This window comes from Parasteatoda tepidariorum, chromosome 6 (genome assembly GCF_043381705.1).
Source record: "Parasteatoda tepidariorum isolate YZ-2023 chromosome 6, CAS_Ptep_4.0, whole genome shotgun sequence".
Lineage (NCBI taxonomy): Eukaryota > Metazoa > Arthropoda > Arachnida > Araneae > Theridiidae > Parasteatoda > Parasteatoda tepidariorum.
Window position 1 is genome coordinate 25,460,447 of NC_092209.1, and position 20,174 is coordinate 25,480,620.

General features: G+C 27.2%; 2 protein-coding genes across 6 annotated transcripts in view; one reads left to right on the forward strand and one right to left on the reverse strand.

The window, feature by feature from the left end:
* The window catches only part of LOC107440438 (WD repeat and SOCS box-containing protein 1), a 29,358-nt gene extending 25,654 nt beyond the window's left edge, over positions 1 to 3,704 (reverse strand). For 3 of the 5 annotated variants that reach the window (XM_071182110.1, XM_071182111.1, XM_043052973.2), the window contains exons 1-2: positions 3,500 to 3,674; positions 3,241 to 3,328 (exon numbers count right to left, since the gene is read on the reverse strand). In XM_071182110.1, the coding sequence (XP_071038211.1) occupies positions 3,241 to 3,277 (37 nt within the window). In that variant the 5' untranslated portion in view covers positions 3,278 to 3,328; positions 3,500 to 3,674. Of the gene's footprint in view, positions 1 to 3,240; positions 3,329 to 3,499 lie in introns of all 5 variants that reach the window. The other 2 variants (XM_043052974.2, XM_043052972.2) reach the window with 2 other exon arrangements.
* Positions 3,705 to 3,953: 249 nt separating this feature from the next.
* LOC107440432 (RILP-like protein 1) lies at positions 3,954 to 18,405 on the forward strand. The gene is made up of 7 exons (XM_016053349.3): positions 3,954 to 4,415; positions 7,247 to 7,379; positions 7,775 to 7,887; positions 10,126 to 10,323; positions 11,863 to 12,023; positions 12,588 to 12,665; positions 15,175 to 18,405. The coding sequence occupies exons 1-7, from the start codon at positions 4,146 to 4,148 to the stop codon at positions 15,251 to 15,253; spliced, it is 1,032 nt and encodes a 343-aa protein (XP_015908835.2). The 5' UTR covers positions 3,954 to 4,145; the 3' UTR covers positions 15,254 to 18,405.
* Positions 18,406 to 20,174: the final 1,769 nt, after the last annotated feature.

The window sequence follows — 20,174 nt, forward strand, 5'->3', positions numbered from 1 at the left end:
TTATCAGGACTAAAAAAATTTCACAAATATAGCGTGTCATAAAGTAATTATACAAATGCACAATTCGAATTTTCTCGTATATGATAATGTATCATTAAAAAAATACGAAAAAAAAAGTAGAAATAACTGAAAAAATTAGATTACAAATCCTCAGGAATAGCGAACGAATTGTCAATAATTGAATGTGAAATGTGTGATGCAAAGTTTGTCAAACGAAATAACATCATATTAAAATAGTGAAATCTTACAAACCAAGTGAAAATCAATCATATTAACTTCCAAAAAATAATCTTCAAAGCCACACGGATTCTCTGTGAAATAGTCGCTAATAAAATAGATCGAGAAATGATTGTTAACTGAAATGAGTGATTCAGAATTTGCGATATGTTATAAATATAAGAACCAAGCAGAAAATACAAGAACCAAACAGTGGAACCATAGCAATCAAAGCTGGTACAATCAGGAAATAAATGGCTCCGTTTCCCGATATAGTTTTTGGACCAAGCTCCAAACTATTCTGACAATGCTGTTCGAAAACAAACTGAAAAGTTTGGTTTCCACTTTCAGAGAAGAATGGAGATATTCTGTCCTTTACTTTCTGTTATAAATAAATGATTTACTATACAATTAAAACCTTTCAAAAACAAACTTCATTTTGATACAAAATATTTTTGAGCACTGAACTGAGAGTATTTTTTGACACATTTTCATCAGAATAAAAATTCATTTAGTATTATAGAATTAAAACTTTTTATAAACAAACTTCATTTTAATACAAAATATTTTCTAACGCTGAGCTGACAGTGTTNATTATTTTAAAGTAGGGGTGCACAACCTTTTTCAGTGAAGAGCCTCATGCACAGCAGATTGACCAATGAAGGGCCTCATACGTATTTAGAGGGCCCATCCCTGGTTATCGTGCTATCTATTATGATGAATCACAGAAAAAGCAAGTTCAAATGACAATTTTTAGCCGGGGTATTTTTGTACTGATATCAGTTATCAATAACTAACTTTGCCAAGGTCCTTTTTAACAATCAAAATAAACAAAACTATTTTTCCCTTTCAAATTTCTTTTTCTTTTTACATTTGCAACCTATTAAAAAATAATATACAGGGATGCAAATTCTCCACTTTTCTGCTTATTTATGATTTTTACTTGGTTTCAGATTTTTGTTCACTATTAATTTAATTTCCACTATAACCTCGGGGAAAAAATTGGAAATCTCAATCAAAATTCGGCATCTCACTACACAGCAAAAAAATTTAAATTTTTTTCTCAAGTCTCGCATGAAAGGATTATAACTGCCACAAATAACGCACTCGATTTTAGAGTTTGCAAACACTTTACATTTTGGAAAAATTTAAAATGCGATTGACAAAACCATAAGGACTAAAAAAAATTCACAAATAGAGCATGTTATAAAGTAATTCTACAAATGCACAATTCGAATTTTCTCGTATATGATAATGTATCATTAAAAAAATATGAAAAAAGAGTAGAAATAACTGAAAAAATTAGATCACAAATCCGCATAGAATAACGAGTGAATTGTCAATAATTGAATGTGAAATGTGTGATGAGAAGTTTGTAAAGCGAAATGATATCATACTAAAATAGTGAAATTTTACAAACAAAGTGAAAATCAATCTTATTAACTTCCAAAAAATAATCTTCAAAGCCAGACGGATTCACTGTGAAATAGTCGCTAATAAAATAGTTCGAGAAATGATTGTTAACTGAAATGAGTGATTCAGAATTTGCGGTATGAATAAGAACCAAGCACAAAATACAAGAACCAAGCAGTGGAACCTTAGCAATTAAAGCTGGTACAATCAGGATAAAATCGCTCAGTTTCCCAATATAGTTTTTGGACCATGCTCCAAACTTTTCTGACAATACTGTTAGAAAACAAACTGAAAAGTTTGGTTTCCACTTTCAGAGAAGAGTGGAGATATTCTGTCCTTTACTTTTTGTTATAAATAAATGATTTACTATAGAATTAAAATCTTTTAAAAACAAACTTCATTTTGATACAAAATATTTTCGAGCACTGAACTGACAGTATATTTTGACACATTTTCATCAGAATAAAAATTCATTTAGTATTATAGAATTAAAACTTTTTAAAAACAAACTTCATTTTAATACAAAATATTTTCTAACGCTGAACTGACAGTATTTTTGTCACATTTTCATCAGAATACAAATTCATATAAATATAGATCTCAAATATAAGAATTTGATTGACGTACTTAAAGTAGAACGATCAAATCACACTCAGTAAGAATATTTCCTAAGTTTGTAAAAATCAGGAATTGTATTTTATTATTCTTTAAGATTTTAAGGTAACTTTTGAGTCTGACAAGCCTTAGGAAATTTAAGTTTTTTTAATTTTTTTTATTTTTTATGAGCTTAAAAAAAAAAGAAAGAAAATAGTTGGCAAAGACGATACAATATTTTGTCACCCAGCTAACCGAAAAATACAGATTTGAACCATTTATTGCAGTTTAATTTTCGTACAGAAACATTTAAAATACTGATTCACATCAAAATTATGAATAAAATCAATTGAAAAATTAACCTTTAAGGGATTAAAAACCTTTAACTATCAAATTTTTTAAAAGTTGAAAAAATTTGGATCAGCTCCAAAAGATCTGTGTCATGGAACAGACCCATTATAATTTTTATAAAGAGAATGAAAAAAAAATTGTATTTTGCAACAACCAATACAATTACTTGAATTGTTATAGTGAAAAAAAATATGCGGCATAAAAAAATTATTATTTCTGAAATAAGGAAATTTTAATCATCCACATGCATAACAATGTTAACAAAACCCAGAAACTTTGAAAAAGCATTTTTATTTCACTTACGTCAGGAGTTCAAAAAAATTAATAAAATCTAAATAAATTTGTTATCTGACAATTAGAAACTCAAAAATTAACATACAAAAAGAACATACCACACACAAAAAATAACTGAAAACATTTCACTAAATAAGTTATTGATAGATTCCAAACACAAATGTATGAAATTTAAGCTTATTTTTAAAGAGCGTTTGTTCTCATTTGTACTCCTTGATTTATAATAAACACAAGTAAATAAAAGGTAATTATCTACAAAAATTATTAATTATAACATTAACTGTGTCTAATTTATTTTTCATTTAAAAAATTAGTAATTTCGTTCATTAATGAAGGTTAAAAATTGCATATTAAAATTAAAAAATATCTTACAAATTTCATCTCCAGCCACGCTTCTGTAACTTGCCATTCACTAATTTATAAGCACGATTTTGAAGAGCTTTCGGCTTGAAATGCTTATCTATAAATTAGAAAAGAAAGAAAAGATTAATTTCTTACAGTATTATTATTTTTTTAGAATACTTCAACATATTGATAAAATGTGATACTAGCTATAAATAAACACTTAATACAATACTACATTAGAGACATTAATTTCATTAATAATAATAAATACAAAAATAAAACCTACTAGTAAACAATAATACGCAATCAAAAAATATCTAAAAAATCTTTTTGTCTAAAACTAAACGGATATAAAACTTAATTTGTTTTGGATTCGGTATAAATTTCTCCGTATTACTATATTTAAGAAATCGATAGAATAAGAAGGGTGTGTCTGAAAATATTCACTCTTATTCGTGGATTGTGCAGAAATCTTAAATTTGATTGGCTAAGGCTCATAATCATGCAGTAAATAATATAGATATACTATTGCCAAAAACATATTTTTCCATTAAAACTTTCGACGCGTCATTGTTTAAATATTTTTTTAAATGTTTTGATGATTTATTTTATTATGAAAACTAGCATTTGCAAGAAATGAGGAAATTTTTTTTTACTTCCTCATTAGCTTCAATTATTTTTCTCATTTTTTGGAAACGTAAACTTATTTTCAGGAAGAGAACAACTCACCTACGTGATTTGATATTGTTTGTTTTTATTATTTCCTTGTTTGTTTTATCGAAAAGCAAATCATTTTTGATTGATTTGTAAAATCAGGAATATTAACCCTCAAAAAACTTCTCTCGATTCTATATATTTCATTACATATTTGACATTAATGAAAAATCTTGTTGACTAAATAAATACACGAATATTACTTCGAAATATTCAAGATGTCTAATTCAGATAGAAATTTATTAGTAAAAGATGTGTATGATAATGCCTGTGATATTTTTCAAGAATTTGAAAAAATAGTAGCTATTACTGGTGTTGAAGAAGCTAGCCTTCTCATAAATAAGGTGAAACATGTGTTAGAGTTATTAGAAGAAAGTGTTAGGAGAACCGAGCAATTAGATAAGGAATATGTTGATCTAAAACTCAAATGCACTCACCTGTCAGCTGACAAACTTATGAAAGAAGAAGAAATCTTAAGTTTGAAACAAGTAAACGCAATCATTTATATTAAATAATACAGTATTGGTCGAAATCTCGTTCTATATGATTTAGGAATTCTTTGAGTTATTACAAAATTTAGTAAATTAAGTACAACCTAAAAATTTAAATTATTTGCACAATATTAATGGGATATTTTCATATTGGTACCTGATCATGTCAACTACAATCGCCATGCCAAATATTTTTTTTATTAATCTTCTAAAGATTACCGCTTGCGTATTGGCCACACACGAGTAACTCATAAACACCTTTTTCTAAACGAACCAGAATGCACAAATTGTAAAGAACCTTTAACTGTTATACATATTTTGATTGAGTGTAGTTAATTTAAAAACTAGAGACTGTGCCATTTTGGTAGCTTCCATCTATCATTGTTTTCACTAATTGGAGATATCCTCACTTTAACATTTTCTCATACCTTAAGGACATTGGCGTTTATACATCCATCTAGTTTTAAACCAAAACAGAATTGTGAACCTAGTTGTAAAATATCTACCTAGTTGGAGGTACGATATAGCCAAGACTGGCTCTTGGCCAGAAACCTAAACAATCAAAAGATCTAAATGAAAGATATGTGTAGAGCTGGTGCAGGGGGGCACAACCTATAGCCCATGAGCCAAAAGTAACCCACAAAGCTTTTTAAATTGGCCTTTGAATTACTTTTAATAAAAATATATTAAAAAAGGCATACAATTTTTTAATTCGTGTTCCGAAGCATTATGTTACTGATATAGTTCCAGGGATCTGTCCAGGGCAAATCCCCCTTTAACAGTACTTTTTCTCAAATTCAACTTTAGGAAAAACGGTAGTTACGCGAAATACTTTTAAAAAAGCAAGTTCCAAGATTCTCCTCTGTGCCTCTTAAAATTTTGATTTTGTTTCCCCATAAAAAAATGATAAATCTTGGGTGAATTACTCTGAGTTTTTTAAAATGAAACAATAAGGCTTTCCCTCTGTAAACTTTACAGGAAGTCAAAATTCAAGCATTAATGTAAATTTATTCTAATTTATATTAATTTTTTTATGAAGCATTTTTTTCCCTATGAAATTTTTTTCCGTATGAGTTAGTCCTGAATGTTATCATAATGTAAAAGCTTATATTACTAGTACTGTTAAATGCATGTGTTTATTAAATTCAAGTTGAAGCTATGGACAATGATTTTTATGGATTTTTAAATGTGGATACAATTTTTAAGCTGAAAATTATACAATAGCAAAATTCTTTTTTTGAATATATGAGAAGAAAAATGTATAGAAATTTACTACTCATAAATGATTTTTATTTTTAGTAACAATTTATGAAAATATTTTCTTACTTTTCCCTAGTTTTGTTTTGCTTTAATATAATTTTTAATTTTCACAAAATAGGTACCTCTCAAAAGACCCCTGAGTTCACAGTCTTTCTTTAAGTAACAGAATGAAACCATTTCAATGTGAAAGTTTTGTTTATGCAATGGGTTCATTGTTTGTAGTGAAATATAATTAGCTATCGATTATTGTAACGAAACTAAAAAGAAAAAAAATTCAGTTATCAATTAGTAACATATTAAATAATAATAATTTTCAGTGATGATCATCACATTTATCCAAGTCTGTATTAGTAACAATTGAGAATTAATTAGTTGAAAATAATCCTAACAAAGTAAATATTTGTAATAGTAATAATGATCAAATCTATAAACACAGATAATTTTTTTGTGTAATTATTATTTTAAAAGCTAATTTATTTTTCTTAAAAATTTGATATAAATAAAAAGGCAGTGTCTTTATGGGATGGCGGCTTATTTTTACAAAAAGACAAAGAGGACACATTTATTGGGATCTAAGGCTGGGCCACCCTTCTAGAAAAGCTTAAGGAGAACACTGCATTATGTTAATGTTGCATCCTCAGCGCTGTGTTTTGTAGTTTTTATAGCTCACAGTCCAAAAATGATTGTGCATCCTTAATATAGAGATTTGCTCTTCTGTGTTTTTTTTTTTTTTTTTTTTCGATTTCTTGCAAGTTGTTACCCAGAAAGTATCCAAAATTTGTAATGATTTTGGCTCTGGTACCAATAAGGAAATCTCCCCTTGATGAGTACTATGCATAGATAATTAATTATACAAATAGTAAGATCCAACTTGAAATGAAACATACTAACACGCGATCAATGTAAATATGTAAACAATGATGAATTTAATATTTAATCAATGATTACATTTCATAACATTCTTAGATTTCTGTTTTTTTTTTTTTTTTTTAAATAAAAAAGTTTGAAGCCATGCATAAAGCCATGCATATTAAGGAACTAATTTTCGCTAGCCTGCTGAGAAGGAGCAACGGCTCCAGGCCTTGAGCCGAAGGAGACATCAGATCAATGACTAACAACATTATAATAATTAAAATCTAATACTATTTTATTTTATTACTAAAGTAAATTTTACATTTATATCATTAAAAATATGAATTAAAGAATTAAAAATGATTTTCAAATAAGTTAAATTTATTCACTAAAAGTTTAATTTCTTCTCAATTAAAAAAAAATTAGGAATATTTTTTATTCTACAATAATTTAACTTTATAATTAATTTAAAATTTAGGAATTTAATTTATATAAATACATGTTTTTTTTTTCTTTTTAAATAGATATTTATTTTATTCCATCCAATCATTATACACCTTTTCAAGGATATTTAAAGACAGAGTTTGCTTACCCACACACCTCTGCACACCACTTTTTATCTTTATTGTTTTTAATTAATCATAAAAATATCTTTTGGTTCATTTCTTAGCTTCTGACATACTGAATACTGGTTATATTTTAAAACATATTTATAGGCTTTTGAGGAACTGGAAGACTCTTGGGTGCAAGAATCTTCAAATCTGAAAACTATCATCAATAAACTATCGACTGAAAATAACATTTTGAAACAGACATTAGCTGAAAAGAAAGATGTTCCTCTTGAAGTTGGTAAGTAAAAATGTAAAATTTTTATTTTTCAATTCATTGTGTGCAAGCTAAAAATTATAATATTCAAGTAAATAAAAATTTGAAAAAAGCTATATAATTTTTCATCTTTAAAAATACAATTTAACTTTTAAAAAAATGTGTGATCTCATATGAAGAGCACAATTGAAAAACATGTTAAGTAATATTTTAGTGAGTTATAGAGAAACCAGTTTTAGAATATACTCAAAGTCATGTATTATATAGCTGTTTTCAAAATAAAATATCTTTTTACTATTGCAAATTAACCAATCCTGTTGTGAGTAAACTCTAAGCAAGAAAAAAAATTAGAGGAAAAAAAATCAGTAATTTTAAGTTAATTTTCTCAACACGTTTATATAGGCACATTTATTTTTTAGATCATGCTTTGAAATCTGTGATTAAAGATCAAGAAAAGGTTATATCCAAATTGAAGTCAAATTTAAAACAGAAAGATGACAGATTTGAGAAGGATCAAGCTACTTTGGATTCAGTGAGTAGATTTTATCTTATTTCATTTATATAATGATTGTTTTATTTAATATATAAGTAGTACTGAGCTTTTAAATCAGAAGAAGAATATTTTTCATTGATTTATTATTGTTCGTAGCTATGCTTGTTTAATGTATGTTAAGAAGTTTGATTAAGTAACAAGTAATGTTATAAATTTTTTTCTTTTAGTTAATTTTTAAAATTTTTCATGAAAACATTCTGTTTTTAGTTTAGAATAATATTGAACGATTATTAAATAATCCTTATATACCTGAATAATGCTATGCATTTTATACCATTAAAAGCAAATTTTATTAATGTATTTCATTTATTTTACAAATACCCTTATTAATTTATGATAAAGGCAAAACAAACAAAAAATTATTTTTGCTGTAAATTTTTACTACAGTCGAACCCCGCTATAGTGAACCTGGGATATAGTGAACACTCGGATGTAGTGAACTTTTTTAGCGGTCCCGTCCGTATTCCTATTTAAATAATGTTATTTTTAACGCTTATAGTGAACAGCTTAGAACTTGGAAACTCGGTTATAGTGGACTCAAATTTCATTTCTTTAAATATCTTTTTCAGTCCTCCATCTTTAAACTTGTAGGTGTTGGGACTGAAAATGAATGCATTCCTATAAAATGTGTCATATTACTCTCCTTTATGCTTATCACTTTTAACTATACTGTAATAAATGTCAAACAGATCATTTATCTTATACTCCCCCCTCCCTGACAAGCCTCGCTTTATCTCTTTTCCCCAAGCTTGCTCTACAACTAGTTAACTTGGCCACCTGCTGAATTTTTGGAATTTTCTTATCTGTTCAAACCATATTCTTTACAAATCACCCCTTGACAATCAAGAAGGGGAACAATTTAACTCATTCTACAGCTGCTCTCTTCATATTCTTACATTATCTATTTGAGACAAGATTTTTATTTCAAAAGCAGTGAAAATGGCAAATTCTCTAAAGAGAAAAGCGTTTTCGATAGAGGACAAAGTTAAAATTGTAAAGCGTATTGATGATGGAACCAATCAATCGACACTGTGTAAGGAATTTTCCTTGTCAAAATCTACAGTTTCAAACATTTTGAAAAATCGAAGTGCAATTCTTGCGGCATACGACAAAAACATGGTTTCATCGAAAAAACTGCGTGGAGCTGAAAGCAAAAACGTAGAAGATGCTTTGTTAAGATGGTTCGAAATCTTGTTCAAAATGTAAAAATCTTGCATTCTTTGCACATTGTAGATAAGAAAATTGATGAACTCAATTTAAAATCAAATTGTGTTCAATCAAAAATCACAAATTTTTTTCATAAAAAGTGAAAATAAAACTAATATTTAGCGACGTAATTACTTTTTCCATCAATTTTTGCTTTATTATCTGTTAATTAGTTAATAATTTTTTAAATAACTTATGCAAAATTGCAAAGCCAATTTTCAATCATTCAACTGTCTTATGCAAAAAATATTCTTCAAAAAATTTGGATATAGTGAACCATCGGTTATAGTGGACACATTACTGAGTCCGCAGACGGTTCACTATAGCGGGGTTCGACTGTATTATATTATTGATGAGTTAATATTTCACTCCTAGAATAGTTTTCAAAAATGTGTGGATCTCCTTCTTAGCTCTTAAAACATATTTGTTTTAAAACAGAAACATAAAATCTTAAATAAATGAATTTAAGTAATCTGTTTTACAAGTAGAGGGTGAGATCTGAAATTACTTCAAAAGATGATGAATGATTTTGAAACAAAACAAAAAAATCTTGCATGCTTAACGATAATAAAATTTTTAAAAATGTTAGGATCTTCTTCTTCATTGCTTAAGCATATTTGTTTTAAAACAGAAACACAAAGTCTGAAATAAATGAGTTTAAGAAATCTGTTTCACGAGTAAAGAATGAAACATATTATAACTTTAAAAGATAATGAATAATTTTTAGAAAAAAGCTTTTGCTTAACAAAAATGCATTTCTAGCCGTAGTAATATTCACAAATGATTAATACTAAATGCAAAATATTTTTATGTTTTTGACTTTATATTATCTGCCCTTGTAGTATTTATTTGCCAAAATCATGAATGAGTCTTCAACTACACTTTTTAAATCATCTTTATTGGAGATACAATTAATGATGGCCATGCTATATTATAAAGGAATAGAGCTATTCAATAAGATTTCATTTTTAATTTTCTGCATTATAAAAATATTATTTTTAATTTTTTTAGATGAATACTAAAATTATACATCTGAGTAAAGTAAACACTTCATTACATCTGCGTTATCAAGAGGCCCAAAAAGTCATTGCAGCTTATAAGGATGAGAAAAGGCAATCTGAAGAAAAAATAACTTTTCAAACTGAAAAACTACAAAACATGGAAGATAGTTTTGATGACCTAAAAAAGTCGATAGAGGAAACATGTGAGGTCAGTAAGCTTTTCATATTTTTGTATTGAATGAGAAACATTAAAAGTTTATAATATAATAGGGGTCTATTGTCCCTGTTTGCCATCACTCGCCAGCTGTTACAGTTTCTTTTAGATTGCTTTGAAGCCCAAGCTCATTTACCAGATACTGGAAGATAGTAGTCTAGTGTACTATTTCGTTAACCATTTCATATGTGTGAAAATTATTCCTAAATAAAGTTTCTCGAAACTCATTTTTTAGCAAATATAATTATGTGAAATTTCTTTACATAAGTGTAATTTATTTAAAATATTTAATTAATGTAATGCCTTGTTAATAACATAGTTTCAATAGATTTGTTTTGCAAAATACTTATAACAAAGAATGCAATATATACAGTCCACTTCAATTTCAAGATTTTATGACGGTAAACTTATTCAAACTTCACACTGTTTCATGTGGGTGTTCAAGAAGATAAATACATCTCAAAATGCATGTTTCATGAATTGAACACAACTCAATATTTATGTTTAAGAAATGGGTACAGCTCAAAATGAGTGATTTGTTTAGAAAATGTACACTGCAAAAAATACACCTTTTCAATGTTCAACTAAAATTTTACAACTAAGCAAGTAATTTTGTTCCTGCTTTTTCTCATTTATTTAAACACCAGGCATAACCATTGCGGAGCAAAGTCCATTTCAAGATTGGATTGACTGGGTTTATAACAGATTTAACTTCTCAGGTGATCTATTCGTAATTAGAACTCTTAAACTACAAAGCAAAGTTTTAAAAATCTAAATTCCTATCTAATAAATTTACTACCACTATTATAAATTTATAGGATACACAGCAACCTTGTAAAAACAAATTCTGTCTTTTGAAGACTTTTTTTAAAAAGAGACTGATTTATTAATTATTAAAATACGCTTAATTTATGCAAATGGACAATATCACATTATGATTTTATTGGGATTCACTAGTTCATTCTTTTAAAAAAGAATGTTCATAAAAGAAGTTTGAAATATTGAATCAAAAGCTATTTCCATTTTCTTAATTACACTTTTCTAGCTGTGTCCAGAATGAAACGCTCACTTGCAATATTTTAAATTTAATTTAAACAGGCTGAGGCTTTGCTGTGAATAATGATCGATATCCTTTTACCTTTGTTTTCCTATCAAAAAAGAAAGGGTTTTTTTTTTGTTGAGAAATTTAGATTAATAATTGATAAATTTATAATTCAGATAGTTTTTTTTTTTTTTTTTGTTAAATAAAAAGATTAACTACCTGCTATGAAAGCATCGGTATGTTTTGTCTTATTTTCCTAAGGAGTGCTGATGGGATGTGATCTGAAATTATCATAGCTCACTAAAATTTTATCACCTTAAAAATGCTTAAACCTGCTTAAAAATACTAAAGTTGTTTAATCTAAATAATGATATCTTTCTTCTTATAACTTTAATGAGAATATACTTTATACTATTTGTCTATGAATTCTATATATATCTTTATATTTTCTTACAAGCAATTTAAAATATCTATTAATTATTTTACTTTAGTTCAGTTTGCAAAACATGATAGACGTATATAAACCTCTACAACAAAGACAGTGCAACAATGAAGATAAAATGAAAACGTTATATGACGAACAAAAGAAATTAAAACAAGAAGTCAAAGATCTAAAACTGGAATTAGCATTGTTGCAAATTGAAATGGATGAGTAAGTATTTATTATTGATATGATTTCATGTAAGGCTCGTATACTTGATTCTAGATAATAATAGTGGTGTTACTTGGTCTTTTGATAATATTGAGATCTATGGGTGAAATGCATGACTGCATTTCTTATAATACAGTCAGTTCAATGTGGCTATTCTAATTTGAACTTTGATATCAAAAGAGGAAAAAATAAGCTATGAATTACAATTTTGAATGTCAAACATGTATTATGAATGCATAGAAATGTAAGTTTTGCAAATATCCCAATCAAATATTGGCATACTGTTGAGATACAATTGTCCATTTTTTTTCTAATATTCGATTACTTTGGTTTATGCTAATTTACTTACTTTCACTCAATATGGTTTACTTATTTTTCTACTTGTCTAAAGCAACCACAGAAGGCCACTTTGATCTGGTTTGACTAATATAATACTAGTGAAATTCTCTTAATTTGCTTGCTTATGCAATAAATGTTAATCTGATTCAAAAAGTATTTTATTGCATCATAGTTTTATGACACTGAAACTGCTACTAAAGGATCATTTTTCTTTATAAAATTTAGATACGAACAGGAACTATCCAGGGCTCCTGCTCGTCCAAACAGAGATTGTCTAAATGATCATGGCAATCTTGATCAAATGTAAGTACAATTATTTTAAATGAAGATGTTTAGTTTTAGTAACAATAATTTTTCTATTTTGATGGAGGTTATCAAGCCCGAAAAATTTTTGTTCAACTATAATTTTAAAATATTTTTTTAATTATAAAGGATGCTTAAAAATTCATTCAAGATTTGAATTTTGTGATATGCTAAAACATTTGCCATTTGTGCAAATGAAAAAAAAGAAAACATTTGAAAGCTAATTAAGATATTAAAAGTGGAGCACTACTTGAAAGAGAAAAACGTTATCTTTTTTGTTTTGTGTTTGTTCAATTTAACACTGTTAAAGTTTTTTTTTTAAAAGTTACGTCCACAAGCCCCCCACTCATGCTTTGAAATGAAATGTCTCAATGAAATTCGGCCATATTTATGCAAAACAGTTATTAAAAAAAAAAAAATAAAGAGTGTATGTGAATAAGCCAAACCCCTATTATCTGATAAGTTGTTTCATACATAACCTATTAATTAGTATATTTTTTTATGGATCAGTTAAAAATTTAAATTTTTTTTAAATAAAATACCATGAAAATGAATTATTGCATGAATTTTATAACAGATGTATTTATAATAATATATTTATTATTTTTGTATATATTATATTTATTATTATTATGAGTATTCAATTATCGTGCTTACCTTTGATTTTTTGAGTGAGAATTATTAGTGTATTTTGAAAAATTTCCTTTTAGTTACTGTAATTTTTTTATTTTTAACTTCTGAGAACACCGTATGAAATTATAGCCAAATTTTTCAAGCATAGACTTTTTTTTTATTTACAGTGAAACCTCCTGTTATGGACACTCTCGCAAAACAGACACCTCTCAATGCGGCATATTTTCAAATCCCCGTGAATCTTCTATGAATAAACTATTATGCACATTCTCCGCAAAGCGGACACTCCCATAACCGGACGCGAACAGTCATTTATGTTCTGAAGCGTTATTTTCTATCTCTTCAAACCGAACACTACTTTTTCTAAATTTCAAGAGAAAAGAAACAATAATATTACATTGCAAGAAAAATGCAGCTTTTCACCATTTTTAAAGCCTGTTAATTTTTTGCCTTATCCATAACTAAAAATATTGTTAAGCTATTTCACTACTAAAGAATCAATCTTCCTTCTCTCACCTTGCCTTATCTTTGCAAAGAAAGCAGAGAGAATGATACTGCTCTTGTGAAATAATTCGGACAGTGGCATCCTTTGATGTTTCCATCTGGACAACAAAGGTTATAAGACCCCTCAATTTGAAGTGAAATCTTTAATGCTTTAAATGCTACTTCCCCACTAAAAATTTCTCTCATTTTCTTATCAATTTGGAGACTGTATTTAACACAGCTGGGGTGAAAAAAGAGAACAGAAGTATAATCTTTGGGTTGTTCATATAAATGAAACATTTATTCAGACACTTGATAGATGATCAATTGTGGATAATTGACTTCAAAGGTCCCCATGCTCCGTGGCAGAATCGCGGCGACATTGTCGCAGAACATTGTAGAGTTCTTGCAGAAAAAATTTCTTTTAAAAAGTAAAGAATTTTACTTATTAAGGCAATGATTCTATTGAATTTTCGGCAATTATTGCTTTCTCCATAGTTTTTAAATCCAATATTTTTATACGATATTATTTATTACAACAACCTAACCTCGAAACGAAACACGCATTTAAGTAATCCCTTTTTGAGGAGTCAGATTCGGGGGATTTCGTCGTCGATCTTTTTTTCGGCAACAGATTTCATTATTGTTATTTTTTATTGTGATGATTATTTACTAGTTGAGAAGAAATAAATAAATAGTGATTTTTATTATGTTTTGTTTTGTTGTTAACACAGCGCTTTTGTTATTTTAAATTAGAAGCGTATATGTTTGTTATCATTAAAAGTATCTTGCATTAAAAGTATCTTATCATTAAAAGTATCTTGCATTAAAGGTATTAGAGCTAGAATTTTGTCGCTGATAGCTCGAAAGAATTCTGACACAGGGCACCCATGCATTGCTTTTTTTTCCTGTACATCTTGGGAGGTTTATTTTCAGGTAGGTATTAACCACATTTTGTACCTAATTAAAGGTAGGGGTTAGCGGGTTAAAACCGACTGAGCTCATATTTGGTATCATATGACCAACGCGAATATCTCTGCTAAAAGGAAAATTATATTCATTTATCTGTAGCGATATCTAGAATTATGTATTTATATCAAACTTTTTCATATACTATTTTTTGTATAGAAAAAAATATTTTTTAAAGTTTAAATAAATATCGTTGTAGATAGTTAATGTAGATTATTTAACTATTTCTATATCCTTTAAAATATTCTTAAAAAATTCATGGTGTTAAACTTCGTTATTAGGGTGCCCTTCCCGTAAACGGAAAATTTTTTCGGTCTCAAGAATGTCCACTTAACCGAGGTTTCGCTGTATTTACTTTTTATTTTCAAATTAATAGACTGTTTGCTGATTTTCTCATCTTACTTATTTTGATCAACTTTTACAGGTTTCGGCTTTTTCTTGGAGTCTTTGCTGATAATCCACAAACATGTGTCCTCAGAGGTAAACGAATGTATTCAAAGTGATCAAGCAACAGATGAAACTGTTTTTGATGTTGATATTGCACCTATGTGGCCTTGTTTTGATTCGTAATTATGAAACTTTATGTGATAATATATTTTTATAATGTTATTACTTATTTTAAAAACATATTTTTGTCCGAAAAATTTGTTTTTTAAAGGAAAATCTAAAAATTGTGCAATAATTGTATTTTCAACCAAGCAATAATTTTTCCAAATCATAAATTTTTTACGAGTGATTTTGAAACTAATAGTTTGTTTAATAATTTTTTTTTTTTCCCAAAAGTTTGTTGGTAGAAAATTTTTTAACCTTAGTGCCATATTTGATAATTATAAGACGGCAAATTTTTGATTACAACTGACCTTAGAGTTTAATTTTGATAGACAATAGCTCAACACATGTATTAAAAGTTTTTTTTTTATGCATTTTTTATTTTTTTCATTCATTGAATTATATTGAAAAATAAAATACTTTAAGGGAAAAAAATTGTAAAACAAAACTAATGTTTCCTATGCTTTAAAAAAAAATTGTATGAGTGTAATGTCTGCTAAAAGTATGGATATTGTTGGTGAATTTTAGTGCACTAAAATGTCTTGTTTCTTCAAGATACATTTTGAAATATTGTTTATTTTCATAAGGAGTTGTTACTTAAAGTTTCTTAAAACTCTGAAAGTTTTCACAAAAAAACTTATAGTATGTGATATTTTGAAAACTATTCCTCTTTTTTTCCATTACAGTTATTAAAAAATTTACTGCAATGTATATTTTTCATTTTTATAGGAGTTTTAGTTTTATAATATTTAGAATGTTATATTCATGATCTAATTTTTACTGTGAATTGAATTATTGTCAAATTTGTGGTGTAGCAATTTTAAATTAAGATTTATCTATTTTATTTATTAATATTCTAAATTAAAGAGTGGGAGGTAAAAAGTACTAACTGAGATTTTTGTAGTTTCTATATTTTCATATTTTTGCAAGGATGTGTTGCTTTTAATGAAAGTAAACCTAAGTTGTGTCGCCGACTTTTAACAAAGACTTGTACTACTTAAGCAAATTGAAAATTCTTGTTTGATATAATCATTTGCCATAGGAAAGTGAAATTTTACTAAAATGTGGGTTGTCATTTTTTATGCTAGAGTCTTCAATTGTTATTGCTTAAGTTTAATAAAATGTATCCAATTTTTTATGCATATATGTTTGTCATGTTAAATATTTTTATGTGTTTTGTGCATTACTTTTATTGTTTTTATGGTTTGATATTTTTTTAATATTTTTAAAACGAAATTTTTTAGAAGACCAGTGATATAATATTTTGTGCCACAAATGTTCTCGAGAATACTGTACTTTAGCATCTACTTTAGGCAGCTACAACAATATATGTCTTTGCATTTTAATTTCCTCTTTATTTAAAAATTATCAGGTAAATTACAACTTTCATTCCTTGCAATCTTCATTTTTTGTAATTTTGGATCTTGCTCAGAAATTTTTTTTTTCAAATTTTTTTTTCCTTTTTTTTTAATAGATCAAAATAATTTTTTCTCTACAAAACTCTCACAAAACTGTTTTCTTTTCTAAAGAAAGGGAGACTTGTTTATTAGCTTTTTGTAGCTTTTCTCACATTCTTTCTATTCTATCTTATTGTCCTTTTGTCTATGAGAGGAGAAAGAAAGTATGGGAACTTAAATTATAAAATTTGCGAATGGAATTTATTCTAGCAAACTTTAATCTTTGAGTCTTGTAATCATCCAATCATTTTAAGAATGTTACACTAAACAAATGGTTAGGTAATCATTTCTTTTTCTTGATTCCGATGACCTGGGGGTGTAAGATGCTTTTGAAGCAAAAATAAATTTCTGGAAACTCTGAATTTGATTTTCACAGCGATGAACAATGTCGAGTCAAATAAGTTTAATAAAGCTTCGTATTGTTGATTGCCTCTCGGGTGCCAGGGGAGACATTGACCCTTCGGAATAATATTGCACGTCTGAAAATCTTCCGAAATGGATGGTGCGTATATCAGCTGCAGCACACATAATATTACTTTGGAATATTTTCAATATCTGATTTAATCCCTGCTCCCAATGATAATGATAAAAACGACTAAGATGAGCATAAAATATTGCTGAATATATCCACAATTAATTTAGAGTTTAGAAGCATAAAAAGCCTGAAAAAATTTTGAATGTGAACCATAAAACAAACAATAGTAAGTATTGTGAGCTGTATTGTTGAGAAATTGTATCAAAAGAACATGTAAAGATTACACATCTTTACTAGTAGTTCATCTTGTAAGTGTCAATTTTTAAAATATATATAAACTTTTTTGCAATATATAAACTTTTTCATGCAATATATAAACTTTTTTACCCAATTTTTCATCATCCCTCTTCTCTTTGTGCGTGTGTAAATAATAATAACAAAATAATCATGCAATCTATATTTTGTAATGGTATTAATATTAAGCAATATATTGAACTATTAGTAAAAAATTTTAATCTATTCACCAAATCATTTTTTGAATATTCTTGATAAAAATATTTTTATTACTGTTTTTTTTAAGGTTATCTCTTTCTTGTTATAACCAACTTATTTTTCTTGTCTAGCTTATGGAATTTTTTTTTATGAAGTGTACACTAAGTTTAAAATTTTGCAGAATATGCTTTCATAATATTTGGTTGATGATTCACTATGTTGAAACGTGAAGTATTTTTGTAATAAGAGTGACATTACTTTGTAGTAAGAAATCTATGTTTTAAGTACTTTGGTTTATGAGTCAAAATATTTAAAATAAAAATACTATATATGTATATACATTCACATAAGCATATTTACTAAATTGATTTGCTACAATACACTGTTTGGTCACCACTGACATTATTTAATTATAAATGTTGCTTATCCGCTTTATTGTTTTTCTAATTATATTTTCATCGTTTCTTTGAGTGTTCAGTGTATGAAATATGTATTGTATATTTCTATTAACTACGTGTAGTTATTTGCGTATTTATACATGCTATATTTATTTATCTACATTTGTTAAATTCATTTTGTTGAAATACATTTAATATCTTGGTTTACTTTGTACCCCACTGGTTAATGGATAATTATTTTGTTATTTTCTTTTTTTAATAAAAAAAATGCTATTTTATGTGAATTACTTGTTATTAATAAATTCTTTAAATATAAACTTCACCTTCTGTGTTATCCCACTATCCTAGAACTACTATTATATGAAGTATTCCTGTAAAAAGGAATATTTCATGTAATTGTGGATGTAAATATATTTCGACCCTTGTATTGCTAAAACTAAACGCTTGTTATGATTTTTTTTTTCATCTTCTAAAAAACATCAAGCTTAAATTCAAAACTAGAAATAAAATGATATCAAAATCATTTAAACACATATTACACTTTATCTTTACAAGTTATCTTTGAAATCGCAAAGTAATCATTACAATATAGTTCACAACATTTTATTAAATAAATTTCTGAATTTTATGTTTTCTTTAAAGACAGTGGCAAAAGTCAATATCAATAGATATCAAATTTGTTTGATCTCAGTGTAATATTACTTTGTGACCATCTGTAATTCCTAATGTCAATTCTATATAGGAAAACTTCATTGACATTAGTTTAACATATTCATTACAACCAAAGGTATAGTAGCTACTCAATCTACCTATTGAAAATTTCCTCATCTTGCTTTGCTAAATTTATTTTGTGCTAGATAATGATGTACAGATGCGACACTAGATTACAATAAATTATGTGCTGATAATGTTTTGACAATGCAGAAAACCATTACAGTTTTCCATCTTATTTTTATTACAAAATCTGAACACCAGCTGGTGTTCAGTTTTTGCTCAGCAAAATCTATCTAATAAGAAAAATTAGCTGGAATTCCATGGCAAGGACTGTAGTTTGGAGACGGACAAGTCTTTTAATTTATATGTATGGGCAGCTTTTTCAGAAAGGTCAGTAATTCCAGCTGAAAGAATATACTTTTTTATTTTATTTACTGCATATCTTAAATTTTTCCTACCACCTTTTTCACGCAAATAAGATTAATAACAGGGGTTTGTCCAGACATTTTGTGAAAGGTCCTGTTTTTGTAAAATTGTGAAAAAACTATTCATAATTTGTGAATATAAAATAAGCGTTGAGTCACATTCTTTCAACCAGGGTCCTGTTTTTGTGAATTTGTGCAAATAGGATCCTGTTATTTCAAAAAACCTCATCAAGAAGTTTTTAAATTGTAAATCGATACAAGATTCTGCTCAACAACTGCTTCTACTAAATTAGAGATGCAAAATACAAATATTTAATATTTAGCCTATACTGCTCAACACAGAATATTCATTTTGGACGAATAATGGCAACAAATCACTCACATTTTTAACAATTTCAATTGACATATTTTAAATAACACAACTTAGCAATGTATCACTTTTAATGTGTTACGCATTATGTAAACTTAAACAATTCTTAAATTTATAATATTTTATTTAAAAAAAGGACCAGAAATTAATTTTTATTTACATAATATTCTAGTAATTAATTCTATGAATAAATATAAATTGATCAATTATTTTTTTACAAAAAAAAAAATCATGATTTAATATTAATACGAATGTGCACACGGTGTTTGTAAAAGTGGAAATATTTTCTTATAATACTACATTTTGAATTTAAACTTAGGGAAACTTAGTTTGTCTGGAACCGTATTTCACCTCCCTTTTTCTATTGTTTAAANTTCCCGCCCTGGGAAGGGTTTATTCGATTAGCAAAACAATAATGAAGATAAACAAATTTGTGAAAGATTCGATTAAAAGATAAATTATTTTGTGAAGAATCCGTTTTTATGAAAAGATATTTTGTGAAGAATCCGTTAACGGATCCAAATTTTTTCTAAACAGACCCCTG